This window comes from Pelodiscus sinensis, chromosome 7, assembly GCF_052426305.1.
Source record: "Pelodiscus sinensis isolate ZL-2025 chromosome 7, ASM5242630v1, whole genome shotgun sequence".
Taxonomy (NCBI): Eukaryota; Metazoa; Chordata; order Testudines; family Trionychidae; genus Pelodiscus; species Pelodiscus sinensis.
Window position 1 is genome coordinate 4154751 of NC_143058.1, and position 20593 is coordinate 4175343.

General features: G+C 55.8%; 1 protein-coding gene across 1 annotated transcript in view; it reads right to left on the reverse strand.

Moving 5' to 3' along the window:
- Positions 1 to 673: 673 nt before the first annotated feature.
- IGFBP2 (insulin like growth factor binding protein 2) overlaps positions 674 to 20593 on the reverse strand; it is a 93488-nt gene continuing 73568 nt past the window's right edge. Inside the window, exons 2-4 of the mRNA XM_075933017.2 lie at positions 9808 to 10019; positions 5222 to 5362; positions 674 to 1323 (exon numbers count right to left, since the gene is read on the reverse strand). Coding sequence (XP_075789132.2) covers positions 1156 to 1323; positions 5222 to 5362; positions 9808 to 10019 — 521 coding nt within the window. The 3' untranslated portion in view covers positions 674 to 1155. The remainder of the gene's footprint in view (positions 1324 to 5221; positions 5363 to 9807; positions 10020 to 20593) is intronic.

Here is a 20593-nt window from a genome sequence, read left to right on the forward strand (position 1 = left end):
CTGTGTGCGCACGCTTTTGCGTGCATGCACACCTGTCTGTGTGCACGCACACATGTCTCTGTGTGTGTGTGTGCGCGCGTGCGTGTGCAGGGCTTTACAAAGCACTATCTATACTGCACTGAATGGCTGATACTCCCTGCCACGTCCGAGGGACGTTGGCAGCCGTGTGGGAGTGCAGGTTTTAGATGGGTTTTTGCTATTTCGAAAGAGAGAGACACACTCCCTGGACTGTTACCCTAAATCTGCAAGAACCCTCCCCCCGCATTTGCTCCTTCCACTAAAAAACGTAGGGCCCGCAGGGACATATCCAACACCAGCAATTTAACTACGGGTGGCCGGGCCCTGGATTACCCCCGTACCGGTCAGGCTCCCGGCCACCAGAGGCGAGGTCGCCCGGCCCGGCCCCAGACTGGCGCCTGACGAGTTGGGTCGTAACTCAGGGCCTGCTGCTGAGAACGAGCCCCCCTCGGAGCAGCCTAGACGTGAGCGCGCAGGGCAGGGGACTGGCGCTGCGGTGACGGCTCCGCGCTCTCTCCGTGGCCCCTGGAGGGAGCAGCTGAGCTGCGCCCTGGCGCGATCCGACGGGGGCCGCGGGAATTCCCCCTCCCGTGGCAGGCACGCGGCAGCCAGGCCCGGCGGAGAGCGTCCAGCGGAGGCGACCTGCATTATTTACAGTCTTTGGTCTCGGGGGGCAAAGATTTCCAGCCATCTCGTTCTGAGCACGATCACCGGGGCTCTTTGGAGACGTCCAGGGAGCGCAGGACTCTACGTTGCACAGGGCGGCTTGGCTTTCCCCTCCGCCTCCGGCAGGGGCCCGATTTACTTGCACTAGGCTATCGCTTGGCGGGGGGGGGGGGTGTCTCTGGAAGCACGCTCATCCCAAGCACACTGCGGAGGGGGGCAGAGCCAACAGCCGCCACGGCTCTCGCTCTCGGTGACGGGAAAGCCGAAAGAGAAGCAAGAGCTGCCCCTGCCCCCCCGGCACCGCACGCCCAGCCCCGTCCTGCCCCCCGGGGCTGGAGGCAAGAGAGCGAGGGCCCCGGGCAGTGCACAAAGCCAGTTGCTTTCAGAGTATAAATAGACACGCTGAAACCCATGTAAAATCCAGCACTGGGGACAGGCCGAGCTGTCTCCACGGAGCAGGAACGCGTCCGGCTACTGCATGCGCAGGGCGTGCGCGCCCCGATCCTCCTGCTCTTGCGGCGTGTAGAAGAGGTGGCACTCCGGGTCTCCGCGGACGGTGGGTGCCCCCTGGATCACCTTCCCGGTGAAGGGGTTCACGCACCAGCACTCTCCTCGCTGGCCGTTCACCGACATCTTGCACTGCGGGGAAAGGGGGAGATGGAGTTAGTCACGGGGTGGGAAAAGGCTGCAGAGGGCTCCTGGAGAACGGTCCCCCCCCGGCGGATGAAATCAGAAGGCTGGCAGGCAACGGCTACAGACCAACGTGCCCTCCAATTGTTTCTCCAGCCATGTGCGGAATAAATTTTGTGCGGTGCACCAGGGCCGGTGCAGATGCGCATCACCAATAGACACACACGCTGCCAGCTGTGGGCGCTCTGCCATTCTGCAGGGCGGCACTTGACTCTCTCCTGGGGGCGCGCCGCTCACAGGGAGCACTGGGGCGGACGCCTTCGCTTTGTGGGAACCGTCTTACACTGACAATACACTAAACTGCAGCTGACGGACGGGATCCAGCCCCAGAGACGGACCCGGAGGGCTCCAGGCCAGAGAGCTTGGAGCCAATCTCAGAAGCCGCAAAGCCGGGGGAATCCCCGAATCTCACGTCCCCTGAGCCACAAGATGCTCGGAGATGGGGCTTTTGTTGAGGCCCATGAACATCTTTTACCCGTCTTGAAAAGGCTTCCTCCTGAGAGCACCCGGGTTGCTTTGGGCCCATGCATGCAGCCACCTCTGGGGTGGGGACCGACAGCCAGCGCACTCCGCACTGGGCCAAGGGCACCCGGCAAACCCTGCTCTTGCAGAAAGGAGCAGGGGATCGTCAGCAGCCCGGGTCCGGATCCTCTCTCCCCATGAGCCACTGCCACCCCCATCGCCGGAGACTTCCAGAGGCCACAGCCCTGTGCCCCCTCCGAGTGCAGCGGCAGAGCGCCTGCCTGCTACAGCAGCGGGGCTCCGAGTGTGGCCGACTAGCTCGCGGGTGGGCCGGGCGGCGGTGGGGAGCGCCCCCCGCGAGGTTGGAGCCAGCGCCAGCTTCCTGCTGCAGGGAGGGGGGGAGCCTGGCGAGTGGGATCCAGCCTGGGGGGGAAGGAAGAGCCTGCTGCTCTCCCTCCCCTCGGCTGGAAAACCGCCCGCCTGGAGGCTCTCCCTGCTGCTCCCATTGGCTGGAATCACAGCCAATGGGAGCAGCGGGGGCGGTGCCTGGGAGCAGCGGGAGGCAAGAAGCCAGATAAGCGCCCCCCCCATCCACCTCACGCTCAGATCCTGCACCCCCATCCCCCGCACACCCCTCCCGCCGAGACCCCAATCCCCTACCTCGCTCCTGCAGCCTCCCACCCAGGCCCCCAGCCCAGCCACCCCCCACGTCCAGCGTGCTCCTGCACCCCCTCCTGCTGAGACCCCCAGCCCAGCCTGCACCCAACCTCCCAGCCACCCCCCACGTCCAGCGTGCTCCTGCACCCCCTCCTGCTGAGACCCCCACCCCAGCCTGCACCCAGCTTCCCACCCAGCCCCCCATCCTCTCCTGCACCCATTTTGTCGTCCTGGGGCGTTGGCTAATGGGCTGCAGAAAAGTCTCTGTTGGGGGGAACAGGCCCCGGGCCAGTGGGTTTGAGAGCCCCAGTGCCACGGGGTAAGTAGTAGCCAAGCGGGGGTGGGGGGGGGGGGTCCTGACGTCCTTAGCAGCTGCCCTAGGCCTCCTGGGGAGCGTCATGCCCCAGTTTCTTTGCACGGGGGAAAGGGCCCGTGTCTGCTCCTGTGAGTCCCTGGCTCCCTGCCTTGGCCTGGAGAGGGCCCGGTGGCCGCCCTGGTGCCTGGCACCTCAATGCCCCGGCAGAGGCTCATTGGGCACGTTAACGCTCAACTCGGACGACTTTCCACCTCTGGACCGAGGGGCGAAAGCCCTGGGAGAGCTCACCCCCCCCCCCGGGCACCCAGGTTCTCACGGGGGGGCTGGAGCGGCGGGCGGGGGGGCTGCACGCAGGGAGGAGCTGGGCGCGGCGGCTGGGCCAGGTGCAGCCCAAGGGGAGCTGGAGGCAGGGCTCCAGAGCCGACCTCCCCTGGCCAGGCCTGGGAACAGCGCTGGTACCAACCGGCTGCGCTTCCCTGCCAAGATCCCCCCGGCGGGAGCCTGAGGCCGGGGACCCCTAGGGCCGCACAGCCCGGCACGGCGGCTCCGGGTACACACCCTGCGCCACGGCCTGGGCATCAGGCACTGGACTAGCCCCTCCCCCTCTGCCGGAAGGGCTTGTGGGTGTTTCCCAGGGCTCCCTGCCAGCACCCGGGGCCCCGACCAGCCGCCCTGCCTGCCCTGATGTGCCCCAGGCGGGAGGCCGGAGGCAGCACCGTTTCCGCGAGCCAGGGCTGCTCGGGTAGGCGGCTGCCGGCCAGGCTGTCCTCCCTCGGCCCCGCACAGGGCCGAGCAGACGCAGCAGCTGCGTTAATTACCCCGCTCTCGCCAGGTCTGGATGCTGCCCCCCGTCCCACGGGCATGCCCCCCGCTGCCAATGGGGCATGCGGCCAGGCACGAAATCGGGGCCAGGACTTTGTTCACACGATGGGAACGTTCCAAGCCGGGCGGATCCGGGAGCAGGCTCCTCCGCCCACCGCCCAGCTGTGGTACCGTGCTACAGCCTGCCCCTGCACCCCCCGCCTGCGAAACCTGCCCTGCGCCAGGCCTGGGCAACAGCCCCGCTTCCTTCCGCCGGATCATCTGGTCCCGGAGAAGGAGCCAGCCCCACGGGGTGTGGTCAAGCCAAGCTAAATACGGCCCCGCCCAGCCAGCTGGCCCTGAGCCTCTCCCGAGCCCCCAGGGCAAGGAGGTGCCGAACCACCCCGCCCGTGCGTCACGCTCCCAGCTCGCAGCAGGTGGGAGGAAGCGACCGACAGGCCCGTGAGCACCAGGCTACAGCTTAAGGCAGCTCCTGGGCACTGAATATGCAGAGGCCACGGAGGGAACAGCCCTGACAGGAGGGAAAAGCGACCAATAGGAGGGCGGAGGGGCAGATGTACGAGAGGCAGTGGGGCCTAGCGGCTAGAACGGTGAACTGGGATTTCAGGGAGCAGAGTGCTGGCTAGCCCACGAGCCTGCGGAGTCACCCTGCACGAGTCATGCCAAAGCTCCCTGCCTCGGTTTCCCCACCTGTAACCGGGGGGTGATCGTGCTGGCCTGGTTTGTCACGTGCCGTGCAAGCTGCGGATTTCAAAGGGTTAGACAGGGTCACGGTCCTCGAGAGAGATGAGGAGACGAATGCGCCCTGCTGCCAACCACGCAGGGAAGTATTTGGTGGGGTACACAGGGGGAATGCGACAAAGCACGGGGGGGGGGGGCGTTTTAAACCTGGGCGGGGTGCTGGCGCCTCCCAACTCCAGCCCTGGCTCGGAGCAAGGCGGGCAAGAACGGCGTCGCCGGCACAGCCCAAGCCGGGGAAAGCTGCCCAGCACCACCCTGCCGCCGTCCGGGGCCTTGATGTCCGCTCCTCCCTGGGTCATAGACCTTTCACCGCCCCCGGCGAGCCCTGTCAGCGTTTTCTAGATGCCACTCCCCCCCCCCCCCGGCTCTCGTGCACTGGGGCACCAGAGCCCCACACTCACCTGCTCCTGCCCCTCCCGCCCAGAGCTGGAACGCCGTGAGGAGCAGGAAGCGCGGGGCTCCGCTGGGTGAGAGGCGCGTGGGGCAGAGGGGGCAGCCAGGGAGCCTGTGGACCCCCCCACCGCACCAGGGAATAATCCTGCCCAAGCCCCTGGGGAAAGATTAGCCGGGACCCTCCTGGCTTCCATAAGCGCAGAGGGAAAAGTCAACGTCCCGATCTCCCCCGCCAACCCGCGGCCTGGCTGCCAGGGCTCTGGGGCGGCGCTGTTTGCTGGGACTTGGGTTCTCGCACGAGGGCTGCCGTGAGCTGCACTACTGTCCCCTCCCCCTCCCCTCGTGCCCTCCCAGACAGCAATGGCTGGACGGCGGCCTGCAAGCAACCCCGAACGCTCCGCCCCGCGGCGAGGGGGCCAGCGCGGCGGCATGCACACGGGGGCGCCCGGCGCTTGCCTGTTTGAGGTTGTAGAAGCCTTGCTTGTCGCAGTTGGGGATGTGCAGGGCGTAGAGATGCTCCAATGGGCCGCGCTCATCTGGCAGGCGCATGGTCGAGATGCGTTCCAAGACCTGATCCAATTCCTGCTGGCAAGGGGTCTGAAAAAAGGCCAAGAAAAGGGAGGAGGGGGAGGAATCAGGAGACCAGCAGGTTTCAGCCAACACAAAAGAGAGGACAGATTCCCTCCCCCTCTCTCGGACGTAGGCAGGACAGAGTCAAGGCCGCTGACAGCTGCCTAGCAGGAAGAGGGATTGGTTCCCGACTCTCGCCCAACACAGCCTTCGGCTTTACCAGCACAGCTGCTTTCTCCTCCAGGGGCCGTCTGTCCAGGTCGCTACATCTCCACACGGGGCCCCCCAGACCTCGTGACCCACACTGGCAACCTGCTCGGAGTCCCTGGGCCTCTAGATTCGCCTTCGTACTTACCGACAGCAAACGAGCACAAGCAGCTTAATGTTTGTCTATCGGGGGAAATACAAGAGACTAAGAGAAACTGCTGGGGGATTCAACTCGCTAGCCATAAAAGAGCCACTGGGAGCTGATCTGACTGCTCAGTGTTTTGTGATCTCTGCTATCCTGCAGGGCTGTGCCCCTCCCCTTTCCCAGCTCTGCTCAGTGTTTTGTGATCTCTGCTGTCCTGCAGGCCTGCGCCCCTCCCCTTTCCCAGATCTGGGAAGTGTCCGATGACCAAATGAGCTGCTCCGTTTGGGGAACAAATGAAGAGCCAGTCATTGGACTGCTCCTGTTCTGCCCGGTCCTAGGAACAGAGCAGGAGGCAGACATCTTCGGCAGGGGGAGGGCTGGAGAGGGCTGCGCTGCTTTGACGTTCCTTAGCACTGAGAGCTCCCAGAGCAGCTCCGCCTTCCCACAACACTGCCCTGTGGGATGCTTACCCACAATGCTTTGCTCTATCTGTTGCCAAGGGAGCTAGTAATGTGGCCAGGAAATGTCAACAATGGGCAGCAGAAAAATCGGTTTGACCAGTTTTCGCTTTGGGCGACTTTTGCCTGTCCTCCGCGACTTTTGTCGCCAAACCTTCCCAGTGTAGACAGTCTAAGGCTTCGTCTACACTACACTGCATGGGTGGTGTCACTAAAAGTCAGGCAATATAAACACGGTTCGTTGGCACTGTGATGGACAAAAACCGTCCACCCCTCCCACTGGCGTTTGCTGTGCCCGTAGGAGTACGCCCCCTCCAACAGAGCACTGTTTAGACCCTTGGCAACGCTTCCCTTGGCAACGCTTACGTGTTCAGAGGGGTGGGGGAGAACACCCGTGAACCACGAAAGCTGTGTCACTCAACTGACAGTGTAGACAAAGCGTAAGGAGACGTCCGCCCTGGAGAGCTCAGAGCGATGCAGCCGAATGGGTGCAGCTGTGCCCCTGTAAAGTGTCCCATTTGCTGCTCTCTGCCACGAGGAGCAAGTTCTCCTACTAACATAATTACATCCCCTCACCCCCCCCCTCGTGTTGGCCGCTGTGCCGGCAGGAGAGCATCCTCCCGTGACAAGCACTGTCCACCCCGGCGGGTGTTTTTTCACAGCGGGGCATGACGTAAGTTCTACAGACACACGGGCGAGTGTGCACACGGACTCAAGGCGTGCGCAGGTGGAAATGGACGTCTCCAGCCACAAAGCCCAGGTGCGATGATGCACTGCGCGCCGCGGGACAGAATCCCTTTCCCCTGCTTTGCACTGATTTCCCCCAGGTCTCCCGGTGGGGAGATTTCCCGAGGTCCCCCCCAGTTCCCCACCGTTTGCACCCCCATCCCACAAGGTACTCGGTGGCTGAGCAGAGATTGGGCAGCAGCGATGCCTCCGTTGCCCACTAGAGGGACCAAGCGGCCACTTACCAAGACCCTTTCAGGGGTCACTCTCACGCCTGGGAAACGGGGCATGGAGGAAGCTTCTCCCGCCAGGCTAGAGAGTCTAGCCGGGGCTGCTCGTCACAAGCTGCCTCAGCCCACCCTACATCCTCCAGGCAAGCCCCTAATGTGGGCTGAGCTGAGGGAACCCACTCTGTGCAGACTGAAACCCTCCCTGGCCCACTCCGATCTGCCCCCCTTACACCGGCGGTTTTCAAGTGACAGTCGTGACCCAGCACTGGGGGGTGGGATGTCGGGTGCTGGGTCTCGTTGCTACAGGGGGAATCAGGTGACCAGTGGGGGGCTCAGGCAGCTCCCACAGACTAGGGCTGGGTGGGGGGAGCGCGCACAGGGCTCTGCGCACGGCCCATGCCCCAAACACTAGCTCCGCCTTCCCATTGGCTGGGAACCAGCTGCTGGCTGCTTTTGGGGCACAGCCTGGTCTGTGGGGCCAGGAGAGGCAGGAAGCTGCCTTAGTCCCCCCTGCTGCACCGCGGATTGGGGCAGGAGACGCGCCATGTCAGCCCCTCCTGGCACCCGCAAACCTGGAGCCCCCTCCCACACCCCAAAGCTTTTCTCCTCGGCTCCATCCCGGAGCCCGCACGCCACTCAAATTCTGTTGGGTCATGGGCACCAACAATTTTCTTTAACTGGGTGTTGGGGAAAAGAAACAAAAGTCTGAAAACGACTGCCTTACGGGACTCCCCTGAGGCCAGCGCCAATGCATGGCACCGACGCACTGCACTGACTTTCCTGGGGACAGGACGGTTACCGAGGTACCGTGCTCTTCCTCGGTAATTGGGAGGTTGCCGTCTGCGGACAGGAGGAGGACCGTGGCCTGCTGGGACCTGTGCTCTGTGTGGGCCAGGCGTCTGTAGGGAAGAGGACAGCCCCTGGGCTACCGTGTGCCATGCCCTGTAGCCCTGTAGCCTTTATTTCCTATTTGGCAGATGCAATCGGGTCCAGACAGCATTCTCGTTAATCGTGCTCCAAGGAGCACGGTTTGCGGCCTGTGGACTGTGGCTCTAAGGGCAGCGCAACTCTGCCACGGCACAAAGGCCATGCCCAGTGCAAAGCCAGAGAGGATCATCATCTGTCACTTTGGCGGTGGACCACGAGGTTCGCCGCGCATCCTCTGCTGTAAATCCCTCCCCCAGGGAATTGATCCACGTTGGGCGCGTGAGGGGCGGGCTCCAGTGGCCCTTCGGGAACGGACGCGAACCCGTACAAGGAGAAATCGCAAATTCCCACCGGGACGCTCATTGGAGTCATCTCGGGAACAGGCGGCGAAGAAACGATGTTTGCCTCATTTCTTTGCCTTCTTAAAAAAATGGCTTGTGGCAAGTGCAGGGTGGCCCTGATCCCCTCCCCCATGCGATATGAACTCGTTTTATGGACACCGATATGCAGAACTCGAAGCTGCTTCGGACAACAGTCCTCACGTGACCTATCCAGTGTCACGTCGCAGCCTGCGGGATCCAGACAGCTTATTGTGGTGTGTGTCCCCCTTGTATATGAATGGGGCAGGGATTGGTTTCAAGCAGGGTTTCCCAATCTATGGGTTGCGACCCATTCCAAAAAGGTCGCCAAGTGTCTCACCAGGTGGCTCTGCCCCCTCTGCTGCCCCCATTTTTGAATTGCCTTGCGTCACCAAATCTTCCTGAATTGTCAAAACGGGTCCCCGTCCGGAAAAAGCCAGAACCGCTGGTTTAGAGTTTCAGATGTGCAAACGAAAGCCATCCAGGGTGTTTCCAACTGGACGCCTTAATGACGGGGCGGTCAACGTAACGACGTGAGAGCAGCCTTGGTTGTTGTTAAAGTCTAAGCAGTGGTTGGTCTTAGGAAGACACGTGACCACCCCAACTGGGAGGGTCCAACCAGGTCATTTTCCATGGAAGGGGACAGAGAGAACAACAGGCTCCCGCCCAAAGTGGAATCTATAAAACACTGCGAAGCTGACCCTCCCTCTTTGGCAGGACACCTAAGGGAATAGCCGGAGTCCCCAGGGAGAAAAAGATCGCCCCTGGCTTGGAGACTTGCCCGAAAGAAGGACAAGTTTGCAATAAGCGAGTTAGAACCAGCTCTGCGTTTTCTTATTTCACTTTTCTCATTTACTTTACCCTCTCCCTTTTCACTTCTGTCTGTACTTAATATAAGTCTTGGTATTTATGATCAAGCCCAGTGTAAATAATTGTTGCCGGGGGAGGAAACAGGGTGCACACCCCCCTTCCATTGTTAAAGGGGGCTTACCTGAATGTGCTTTCAATGTCTGAAACTCTCACATGGCGAAAGTTGCGTTTGTTGGGGGGGGGGGGGGGGTTGATCCCATGTGGGGAGTGGGTTTCCTGGAAGCTGGGCCCCAAATTGCATTCTCCTGAGACCCAAAGAGGTTCAGTGTCGGTACTGCTCTTCGGGGGCGGAGGGGAGGGTAATGGTCTCAGCTCTGTGCTTGGGTAGGGGGAGACCAGGAGATCTGGCCCAGCAGGACAGGGTGGTGAGAAGCCCCCAAGAGCAAGGAGGTGAAGGTCAGTGGCTTTATCAGCACAGAGGGTTCTTCTGGGACCGTCCCCCCATCACACAATTGATGTTTTCCCCCTGGGAGTCTGCAGCTGAAACCAGACTAAAGCTGTCGACTCTTTCACCTTCCCTTTCCCCGCGCCCCAGTGTTTGCCAACTGACCCTCATGGACGGTAGCCGTAACTTCTTCGACTCGTCGTGGCTTGGGTGATTCTTGCCGACTTTCCCCAACTGTCTTTGCTGTTCGTTCGCTTTCTCTCGCAGGACAGCAAACGCTTTCATGGGCTTTCTTCCTCCACCTGCGCTCACCACCCCGGTGGTGCCGTCCACATAATTATCAGAAGGGACTCCTTCCGGCTCCTCATCACCGTTGTCTGCAGACAGAGCAAAGAAGGGAAAAAAACCCCGTCACTCACACTATTCCTTCTGGGATGGTTTCAGTGCTGGCGCATTATCAAGCCATAATTGTTTACTGCTAAATTTAATATCACATTAGCCCTTTCCTACGGAAAATAAGGATGGATCCTTTCATGAGAGAAATTGAAGAGGGTCCAGAGAAGAGCAACGCAAATGATGAAAGGTCTAGAGAACAAGGCTGAAGGAATTGGGTTTGTTTAGTATGGAAAAGAGACAACTGAGAGGGGACATGATAGTGGTTCTCAAGTACCTAAAACGGTACTACAAGGAGGAAGGAGAAAAATTGTTCTCCCTGACCTTTGAGAATAGAACAAAAAGCAATGGGCTTAAACTGCAGCAAGAGAGGTTTAGGTTGGACATTAGAAAAAACTTCCTACCTGTCAGGGTGGTTACACATGGGAATAAATTGCCGAGGGAGGTTGTGGAATCTCCATCACTGGAGATATTTAAACGCAGCTTAGACAGACATCTATCAGGGATGATCTAGACGGTGCTTGGTCCTGCTGTGAGGGCAGGGGACTGGACTCGATGACCTTTCGAGGTCCCTTCCAGTTCTATGATTAGGGTATAATTACTTCTCAAAAAGATAGTTTAGAGGAAAGGGGAAATCATTTCTGAGACATTCTTTCTGGTTTTATTTGCTCTTCTAAATCACTTAGCTAGGAATGTTCTTTTCCCAACACAAGTCCAGTTGGGTTTACGGTGCTAATTATATTTCAGCTTCCAGCTTAACCCTGAAGTGATTAATAATGATTCTTTGGTTCTATCTATCGCCACCTGTGTATCTATAGGAAAACTGACTCCGTATGTTAAAGCAAATGTTCAGGACAGTTCTTAGAAATATCCACCACTTGTGCACTATTGCCATAATTTTTTGGTCAATCCTGTCATTTCAAAGAGACTTCTTGACAAGTCCAACTTCCTTTTATTTTACGTGGATGGTTGGTCACAAGGCACATCACTCATGTTAAACTTCACCCAAACAGGCTCCGTTTGGCGACTTCGCTCGACTCCAACACAAGCGCTAGGGCCACTGTTTTCAGCAGCAAAGCCTACAATCGCATTCGCCATGGCAAACTCAAGCTACAGGACAACTCAAGGTAGCAGCTGGACTTTCCCCAACACTCTGTCCACCCTCTGGCTCTCCTACGACAGAATGCGGGATATTGCGACCAGTCCGTTGCCACCTAGACCATGGTTGGCACTCGGCTGCAAAGCACAGCTACTTTCTGTGACAGCAGTGGGGGGAGAACTCACATTCTCCCGCTTGCTTCAAAAGCGCCAACCATGACAACGCTGATTAAAAGAACCTCCACTAGCAATTGGCTGTACAGAGCCCAGGACACACAGAGGAGCAGTAGCATGCACACACATAAACAAGTCATTACAATAGTCAATAATTGAATCCTAGAACACTAGAACTGGAAGGGACCTCGACAGGTCATCGAGTCCAGTCCCCTGCCCTCACAGCAGGACCAAATACTGTCTAGACCATCCCTGATAGATGTCTATAAAACCTGCTCTTAAATATCTCCAGAGATGGAGGTTCCACAACCTTCCTAGGCAATTTATTCCAGTGCTTAAACACCTTGACAATTAGGAATTTTTCCTAATGTCCAACCTAAACCTTCCTTGCTGCAATTTAAGCCCATTGCTTCTTGTCCTGTCCTCAAAGGCCAAGGAGAACAATTTTTTTCTCCTCCTCCTTGTAACAGCCTTTTAGATACTTGAAAACTGCTCTCATGTCCCCTCTCGGTCTTCTCTTTTCTAAACTAAACAAGCCCAGTTCTTTCACTCTTCCCTGATATAGCTCATGTTCTCTAGACCTTTCATCATTTCTGTTGCTCTTTTCTGGATCTTCTCCAATTTCTCCACATCTTTCTTGAAATGTGGTGCCCAGAATTGGACACAATACTCCAATTGAGGCCTAACCAGCGCAGCGTAGAGCGGAAGAATGACTTCTCATGTCTTGCTCACAACACTCCTGGTAATGCATCCCAGAATGACGTTTGCTTTTTTTGCAACAGTGTCACACTGTTGACTCCTATTTAGCTCGTGGTCCACTATGACCCCTAGATCCCTTTCTGCAGTACTCCTGCCTAGACAGTCGTTCCAATGGTAGTCTTTCACAATTCTTTAAAAGCCTTGAGAACTAGGCCATACTCAAAAGAGACATGCATACAGTCTCTTTCACCACGTAAAAGACCATCTGTAGGACTCCAGCCTGTAAAACCTACAACACATCAACCAATAACAGTAACTGCAGCCTGAAGTAAACTGGGATTTGTTTTTACGATTTGATGTAATTTCACTCCAGGCAATTCAGAACTCTGGCTGTCAGCACCGTGTGCAAAGTGAAGTAACGGTACAGCTGCGTTATGGGCTATATATGCATGGCTAGACCACAGTTCACGTAACAGTCTTAATTGTACAGGTCTCCCCTGCATCCTAGGAGACTACGCTTGTAAAACAGTGACATATTTCTACAACATGAAGTTGTATCAGGATGTAAGTGTGCGGTCAGGACCCAAAGAGAGAAAGTAATACCACTTCATGCTCTCCGTGTCAATCCAGGAGTTGGGCAAGGATTTAGACTCTTAATTGTTTACATACCAGTGTCTCCAGTTTAATTAGAAACATCTGACGGGGATGGGGGGAAAGATGATGACAAATTAAATTGCCTTTAAAATGAACAGAATTAAAGAAAAAAAATACTGTGCCAAACCTCAGCTTCCTCCAAGTCATTCGAGGGGTTTTGGCCTTTTGATGTTATAAAGCTGAACTAAGACATCATTTGCTCTAGATATCGGTCAATTCCAGTTGAAAGTGAACGGTGCCCTGCCAATACTGTCAGGGTTTCAGACCAGCGGAGAAAACGAAAGGGGGCTATTTCACTCAACCATCTCCTAAGTAGTCCCCGGCTTCATTCAGAAAATAACCGAACATGAGCAGGCGCTAACGGAAAGCAAGTCAATCCAAAGCCAGTCCTTTCCTGATCCCCTCCCATTGCTTCCTCCTTCTCCCTGCAATACACACACACACACATGTGCCCAAGGACGCATTGTTCTAGTAAAACAAGGCCAGAGGATAAACCTCTTGCCGGCTGGTTCATTCACAAAATCTGCTTCACACACTATTTTCAGACATTTCCCGCCCCTCCCCCCCCAAGCAAACAAACAAACCCCCCCCCCGAAGGAAACATTGGATGCGAGCAATGGGAGCGCGCCCACACCCTGGAGAGGGGAGAGTGGTTTTGGAAACAATGGGATGAGAAGAGTTAAGCTGCAGCAGGAAGCAGGGGCCAGAAATCTCCCTCTGGTAGCGCCTGCATCCCTTCCTCTCCAATGCAGACACGGCCAAGGCGAGCCTCGCTGTCATCCCCTCCGAGATGGACTCCTAGAACATGCCCTGCCTGGGAACGATGGGTGCGCGGTGAACGCCACTTTCCTTACGGCCGGGATGGCAGACTTGATGCTAGCTCCGTCGTTCTTCTTTTCAGAGCTGCGAGCAGGCCGCGGCACGACCATGCAGCCCCGTGATGCCGACGGACATCAGAGGAGTAAGAGGGGCGGGGGACCCGAACCACCTTAAAATCAAGCTTCAATCTTGATTCCTTCGGAGCATCAGAGGGGAGGCAATTCTTTGCATGGCTAGTTCCTCAATAAAGGAGGCAGCTAGGTGGCCAGGCTGAGTCCTTCCATGCCCTAGACAACAGGTTCTAAAATGACCTACCCAGTGGTTCGTGGATTATTTGCTGGTGGGCCATGAAGAACTGGCTGGACAAATCGGGTTGGCTTTCCTTGCTCCCAGCAGCTATGCTGCATTGTTGTCAACTACAAGGACTTTTACTCTCCAATGACCAAAGAACTAAGTGCTAGATGAGGAACCCGAGAGGATGGCCCGCGCTTGGAAAGCCCCAGGATTCTGTTAATACGTGTCAGGTGCTCAAATGTGCCTGTCCCAAAGTTCCTGCTAAGCTGCGCAGCAGCTCGGCCATGCAGCTGCTTAATGAGCCCCACCCAGGGGCTCAGGGCTGCCTGGCTGGAAGAGGGGCACGCCATGCGCAGCAGCCCTGGGCGGGGTTCTTTAAATTGCTGCGGGGCCGTGCTACTGTGCAGCTTAGAGGGAACCTGGCTGAGTGCCTGAGTAAAGCAGATGAGACTGGATTAGGATGATGTTTGACAGAACCCATTTCAAAGAGAACACAAGCTAAAGAATGACATTTTTACAATCCTAGAACACTAGAACTGGAAGGGACCTCGAGAGGTCATCAAGTCCAATCCTCTGCCCTCATGGCAGGACCCAGTACTGTCTAGACCATCCCTGACAGATGTCTGTCCGACCTGCTCTTAAATATCTCCAGTGATGGAGATTCCACAACTTCCCTGGGCAATTTATTCCAGTGTTTAACCACCCTGACAGATAGGAAGTTTTTCCTAATGTCCAACCTGACCATCCCTTGCTGCAGCTTAAGCCCATTGCTTCTTATCCTATACTCAGAGGCCAAGGAGAACAAATTTTCTCCCTCCTCCTTGTGACAACCTTTTAGATACCTGAAAACTGCTATCACGTCCCCTCTCGGTTTGCTCTTTTCCAAACTAAACAAGCCCAATTCTTTCAGTCTTCCCTCATAGCTCATGTTCTCTAGACCTTACATCATTCTTGTTGCTCTTCTCTGGACCTTCTCCAGTTTCTCCACATCCTTCTTGAACTGTGGTGCCCAGAACTGGACACAATATTCCAACTGAGGCCTAATCAGCGCAGAGTAGAGCAGAAGAATGACTCCTCGTGTCTTGATGTTGCCTTTTGAAAACCATTCGAACCAGTTATGCCACCCATTAACCCTGAAGTATCAGGTGGCGCAAGTGTAAGGCCGACAGGCAGAACCAAACCTGGGACCTCTGGAGTTTAGCGCATGAGCCGCTACCACATGAGAAATGCATGGTCACTGCTTATGGTGAACTCAGTGATCCAAGCCTAAGCAGCCAAAAAGTTTCCAATCTGCTCTCTCCCCAATAACAGTAAAAACATAAGAATGACCAGACTAAAGGTCCATCTGCCCAGTGTACTGTCGGCCAACAGTGGCCAATGCCAGGTGCCCCAGAGGGAGTGAACCGAAGAGGGAATCATCCAGTGATCCCTCCCCTATTGCCAGCTTCTGACAAACAGAGGCTCAGTATACCATCCCTGCCCATCCTGGCTAATAGCCATTGATGGACCTAACCTCCATGCATTTATCTAGCTCTTTTTTTAACCCTGGTAAAGTCCTAGCATTCACAACATCCTCTGGCGAGGAGTTCCACAGGTTGACTGTGGCTGCGTGAAGAAAAACTTCATTTTGTTTGTTTTAAACCTGCTACCTATTAGCTTCATTTGGTGACCCCTAGTTCCTATGTCATAGGAATAAGTCAATAGCTTTTCCTTATTCACTTTCTCCACACCTGTCCTGGTTTTATAGACCTCTATCCTATCGCCCCCTTAGTCTCCTCTTTTTTAAGCTGAAAAGTCCCAGTCTTTTGAATCTCTCCTCACATGGGACCCATTCCAAACCCCTCATCATTTGTGTTGCCCTTCTCTGAACCTTTTTCAGTGCCAAGTTATTCTGCTTGATTTGGCACATTTCGCCTGAGGACAGGACACACGTTGTAATTAATTAATTAGGCCTCACAACACCCCGGAGAGATTGTCCCATGTTGCACATGAATAAACTAAGGCACAGAGAGGTTAAGAGCATTGCCCCAGGAGACACAGCAAATCGGTGACTGAGGAAGAGACCCCAAGAGTCCTGAATCCTTATTTCCTCCTCTAACCACTAGCCCATGCTTCCACTCACAAAGACACAAGGGAGCCATTATAAATATGCAACCGAGGTGGAGCAAAGCATCTAAGAAGCCAGTATTCATGAGCGCGAAGTTGCTTTTTGACCCGATTTTTGACTGCGGCTCGAACGGCCTGGAAGCCCGTCTCTTGCGTTTTCAATGCGCACGGGGCCTTCGACCCTCGTTTTATACCTCTTCGTTCAAGCGAAAGCCATTGCGGTGGCTGCAGACAGGTTCCCTGGGAGAGGGTGGGGAGGGAGCACACGCATCACACCCACCCTGGACACCTGTCCCCCGCCACCCTTCCCGAGGAGTCTTTGCACGTGTAGGAGGGTCCAGGGCCGTGGCTCCAAAGCAGATTTTGCTCACATGGAATTCACAGAGCCAAGAAAGAGGCTGGCAGCAGCTGCCTCAGCCATGTTCCAAGTTCCTTGGAACGGGCACTTGCCAGAACAAAGGTCCCATGTGATTTCCTCCCCCACAACCCTCTCCCCCCCCTTGTTTGCTCACTGGCATTGCTCGCAGACACAGGGCTGGGGTTTGAGGCACACGGCCTTGGATACTCCACTGGGCCTTACCTGGTAGCACGTGGTTACCAGGCAGTTGCAGGACTGGATGCAACTCTCTGCAGCTCAGTATTTACGATCAGCCCACTGCTCCTCGCTCCCCAAAATCCCCCAGGGGGACTGACTCGGGGGGCGGGAAAGACCACAGTGAAACCCGAGAGAAACAGTCCGAGCGGAAGCAAAGGAATGGGGTGAGTGAAGTTGGGGGGAGTTGTGAGGAGAGAAATCCAGTGCCTACTGAAGTCAGGGGATGGTTTGACTTTGCCTTTTTAGCCGTGTCCCTTTAGCAAGCACCTAGATCATGGGTTCCCAAACTAGGGGGTGTGCCCCTCTGGGGGGGGGTGAAGAAATTCCAGGGGGGCACAAGTTGACCCAGCCCCTCTCACCCCCGTCAATCTCACCCCAAGTTTTGCTGCTATTTTTTGGGAGGGGGGGGGCATGAGAGTTTCTCAAAAATCAAAAGGGGGCGTGATGCCGAAAAGTTTGGGAACCACTGACCTAGATATTTCATAGCAGGAAGCCCAAGCGCTTTTACAGGTCTGTTCTCCCCACCCACTTTTTTTGGTACCTACACACTCACTCAGTGGCACAGTGTAACCATCGTGCTAGACTCACCAGCTGGCCCGCAAACCATCTGAAACGCTCGGTGGTCAAACAGGTCTGGCTTGGTAACGGGCACAGAACTAACACGGGTTCTTCTCTCGCCACTGGTTCCCGCTTCCCATGGAAGGGCTTTGGTCACCTGGACTAGGGATGGGAATGGGTAACCAGCTGACATCGCCCCTACCGGGTACTGGTTAACCGGTACTCTGGAGCAACCCCCCATCCGCGGCAGGGCCGCGCACAGAAGCTGCCCCCTCCCCCTCCGTGTGCAGGGCGGAGGTCACGGCTCAGAGAGGGTTGGGTAGCCCTCAGGTAGTTAACCCCAGTGCCTTGGACACATTCCAGTGTGTTCGGTTATATTCTCCCCAACCTAAAACGTCTTGGCAGTTTCAGCGGGATGCGGTATTCTCCCGCCCTGGTCTACAGCAGCCTGCAGTGGTTTTGCGGGACGGTGCCGTGACCCACCTGTGGCTGCCTCCGGTTCGGGTCGCTCCCCTGCCTCGGCTTGGACAGTTGTGTCCTGTCCTGATTGTCTGTGGACCTGTCAGACTGCTGCCTCAGCGTTTCCTTGGGCTCCTACCTCCAAGGGTCCATCTAGACCCCTCAGGGCTCCGTTCTCTTCCCTTTATAGTCTCTTCTGGATCAGCCTCCGACTCCTGCGGTTGTGGCTCTTCTTTTTCTGCCGATGCCCTCAAATCTAGTGCCCGTCACTGATATCTAGCTTCCCTTCCCCCCATCCAAACTCTGCCATCCCCTCGCAGAATGTCCTCATCCCAAATTTAACCCCGAGCTCTTTCCTCCCTTCCCACGGGCTCCAGATTCAAGTATCCCTGCTCCTCTACGTCCACTTTCAGGCCATGGCCACGGTCACGTTTTCCACTGCGATCCAGCATCTCTGCTCTGTTTCCACCGTGAAACCCCTGACCTATTACCGTGACTAACTCTGGACTTGACCACTGCGCCTTCCACCCGTGCGGCCTCTACACAACGCAGCTGGTTAATATCCTCCCTTCCTGTCCTCCTCATCAAACTTACCCTAAAGATTAGGCAGGGATCTGACTGGCCTCCCCCCGCCATCCCCAGACGGATCCTAGAATGCCCCTCCTGTATCCTTCTCCCATTCGAGTCTTCCACGCACTCCTTGGAACGCCTTCCTTCTTCTCGTTCTCCTCTCCCCAGCTACTCAAATCCCTCAACAGCACACTTGTCCCTGTATCTGCCACTGAGGTATCTGACCTATACCGTTTGCCTCATTTCGTTTGTGGAGGCGGGTTCCGTCACGCTCTCTAGGACGGCACAGTCGTCGTAGGAGTTAGCTAATGGGATTCATTCCACGATCACTGGTTACACGTGCACGCTCCCTCGCACAGCCGGGGGTTGTACTCTTGACACCCCTAAAACTCCTGCTGAAGGCACAAGGTGTTGACAAGCTGCCTGTGCGAGAGCCGTCCACCCACCGTTTGGAAGGTGCTTTGAGATCCTTCGGGAGGAAAGGCCCGGCAGAAAAACACATTATTTCTGCTGTCCGCTCGTTACTGTGCAAGCCGGGAGTGAATGATGAAGCAGAGAACAGTATGTTCCGGCTGGTGGTTGCTTAGCAAGTTCCTCGTCTTTCCAGAGCTGCTGGCATGGGGGAGATCCAAAGGGTACCCAGTGCTCCCCGTTGGCTGTAGCACAGCACAGGAAACTGTTTAAATCCTTGACAATCGCTGCTCAGCAATGGCTGACTGCGTGCTAGCAGTGTGCAAGTTGCCAGGTTTGTTTTCTTTACTTCATAAGAACGTAAGAAAATAAGAAAGGCCAGACCAGGTCAGACCAAAGGTCCATCCAGCCCAGTATCCTGTCTGCCGACAGTGGCCAATGCCAGATGCCCCAGAGGGAGTGAACAGAACAGGGAATCATCAAGCGATCTCTCTCCTGCCATCCATCTCCATCCTCTGACAAACAGAGGCTGGGGACACCGTTCCTTACCCATCCTGGCTAATAGCCAGGGCTCAACGATCGCAGTGAAAACCACTCTCCAGCCCCGCACTGCGCTTGCGCGAACAGCCGGTGAACGAGGCGACCGGCTGAAATCTACTCGCCATGGGCGAGTAGATAAGCAGATTTGTCGAGTCCTGCTAATAGCCATTAATGGACTTAACCTCCATGAATGTATCTAGTTCTCTTTTAAACCCTGTTCTAGTCCTGGCCTTCACAACCTCCTCCGGCAAGAAGTTCCACAGGTTGACTGTGCGCTATGTGAAGAAGAACTTCCTTTTATTTGTTTTAAACCTGCTGCCCATTGGGCTGAACACACAGCTGTTCTTTCACATCCATTTCCTGGCTAGTATACATTGATTTAGACCTGGATTTAGACCTGGGATACCTGCAGCCCGTCGGGTGGGTGTCCATGAGACGTTTTGTTCACTGTTGCCCAAGTGGACAGGTTCACAAGGGTTTTTTTCCATGCCAGAGTGACACACCCGGAAAGCCAGGGCCTGTGTGTGTGCTGAGAGCACACAACTTTTGCCTGAGAGAGCCGTGCACTCCCTCTGCATGCCATCAAAGCCCCGCTACGGATCAATCCGCACCCCTTGCAAATTCTAGGTCCCCAAGCTCAATGAGCAAAACCACCCTGCCCCGGAAAGCGTCCGGGTTAGGACAATCTTGAAGCCTACTGAGATGAAGGAGGGTCCCTCCCGCGGCCCGTCCATCAGACGAGGTTGTCCATCGCTGGGCTAGCCTACGCGCTGTAGTCCATGCACAGCGCCGCTTCAGATGTAAAAGGGGGCGCCAGGCAGGTCTTACCACACACCGGCTCCTTATTTGGCATGCAGAGAGCAAAGAGCTTCAGTAACTGGAGAAGCAGGATGACGGCGCAGGGCATCCTCCCCTCTCCAACCTCCTGGCTTCAAAAACTTGTTATTTGACACTGAATTGCCATGTTGCCTCGGTTGCTACCGGAACCGTTTAACCCACCGTCATTCAGAAATGGTGTTGGAGACACTCCTCCTTCCAATCATGAGCCCAGAGCATCTCTATGGCAACTACAAAGCAACTGCTTACACAGAGAAACCACAGCAGGGAAAAGATAACGTACGGTTAGCTTCCTTGCAACAGCATTGAAGAACGGCCAAGTGGAAGATCAGCCAGTATCGTGTGACCCTCCACAGACCACTGTGGGCCACACAGACCCTGTCTCGATATTACCCTTTTATAGCCAACTGGCAACCTGAAAGCCCTCAATGCTTTCATTAATAACTCAGATAAAGTATACTTGTAAAGTCTGCCAACGACACCAAGCGGGGAGGGGTTGCGAGCAATTTGGAGGAGAGGATTAAAACTCAACATCATTTGACAATTCGAAACACCGGTCTGAAATCAACCAGAAGAAGTGTCACGAAGACAAGTGCAGAGTATTTCACTTAGGAATGGAAAATCAACTGCACAACTACAAAATGGGGACTGACTTAGCAGGTGGAAGTGCTGCTGAAAAAGTATCTGGAGATCATCACAGATCATAAATTGAATAGGAGCGAGTCACCAATATGATGCAACTGC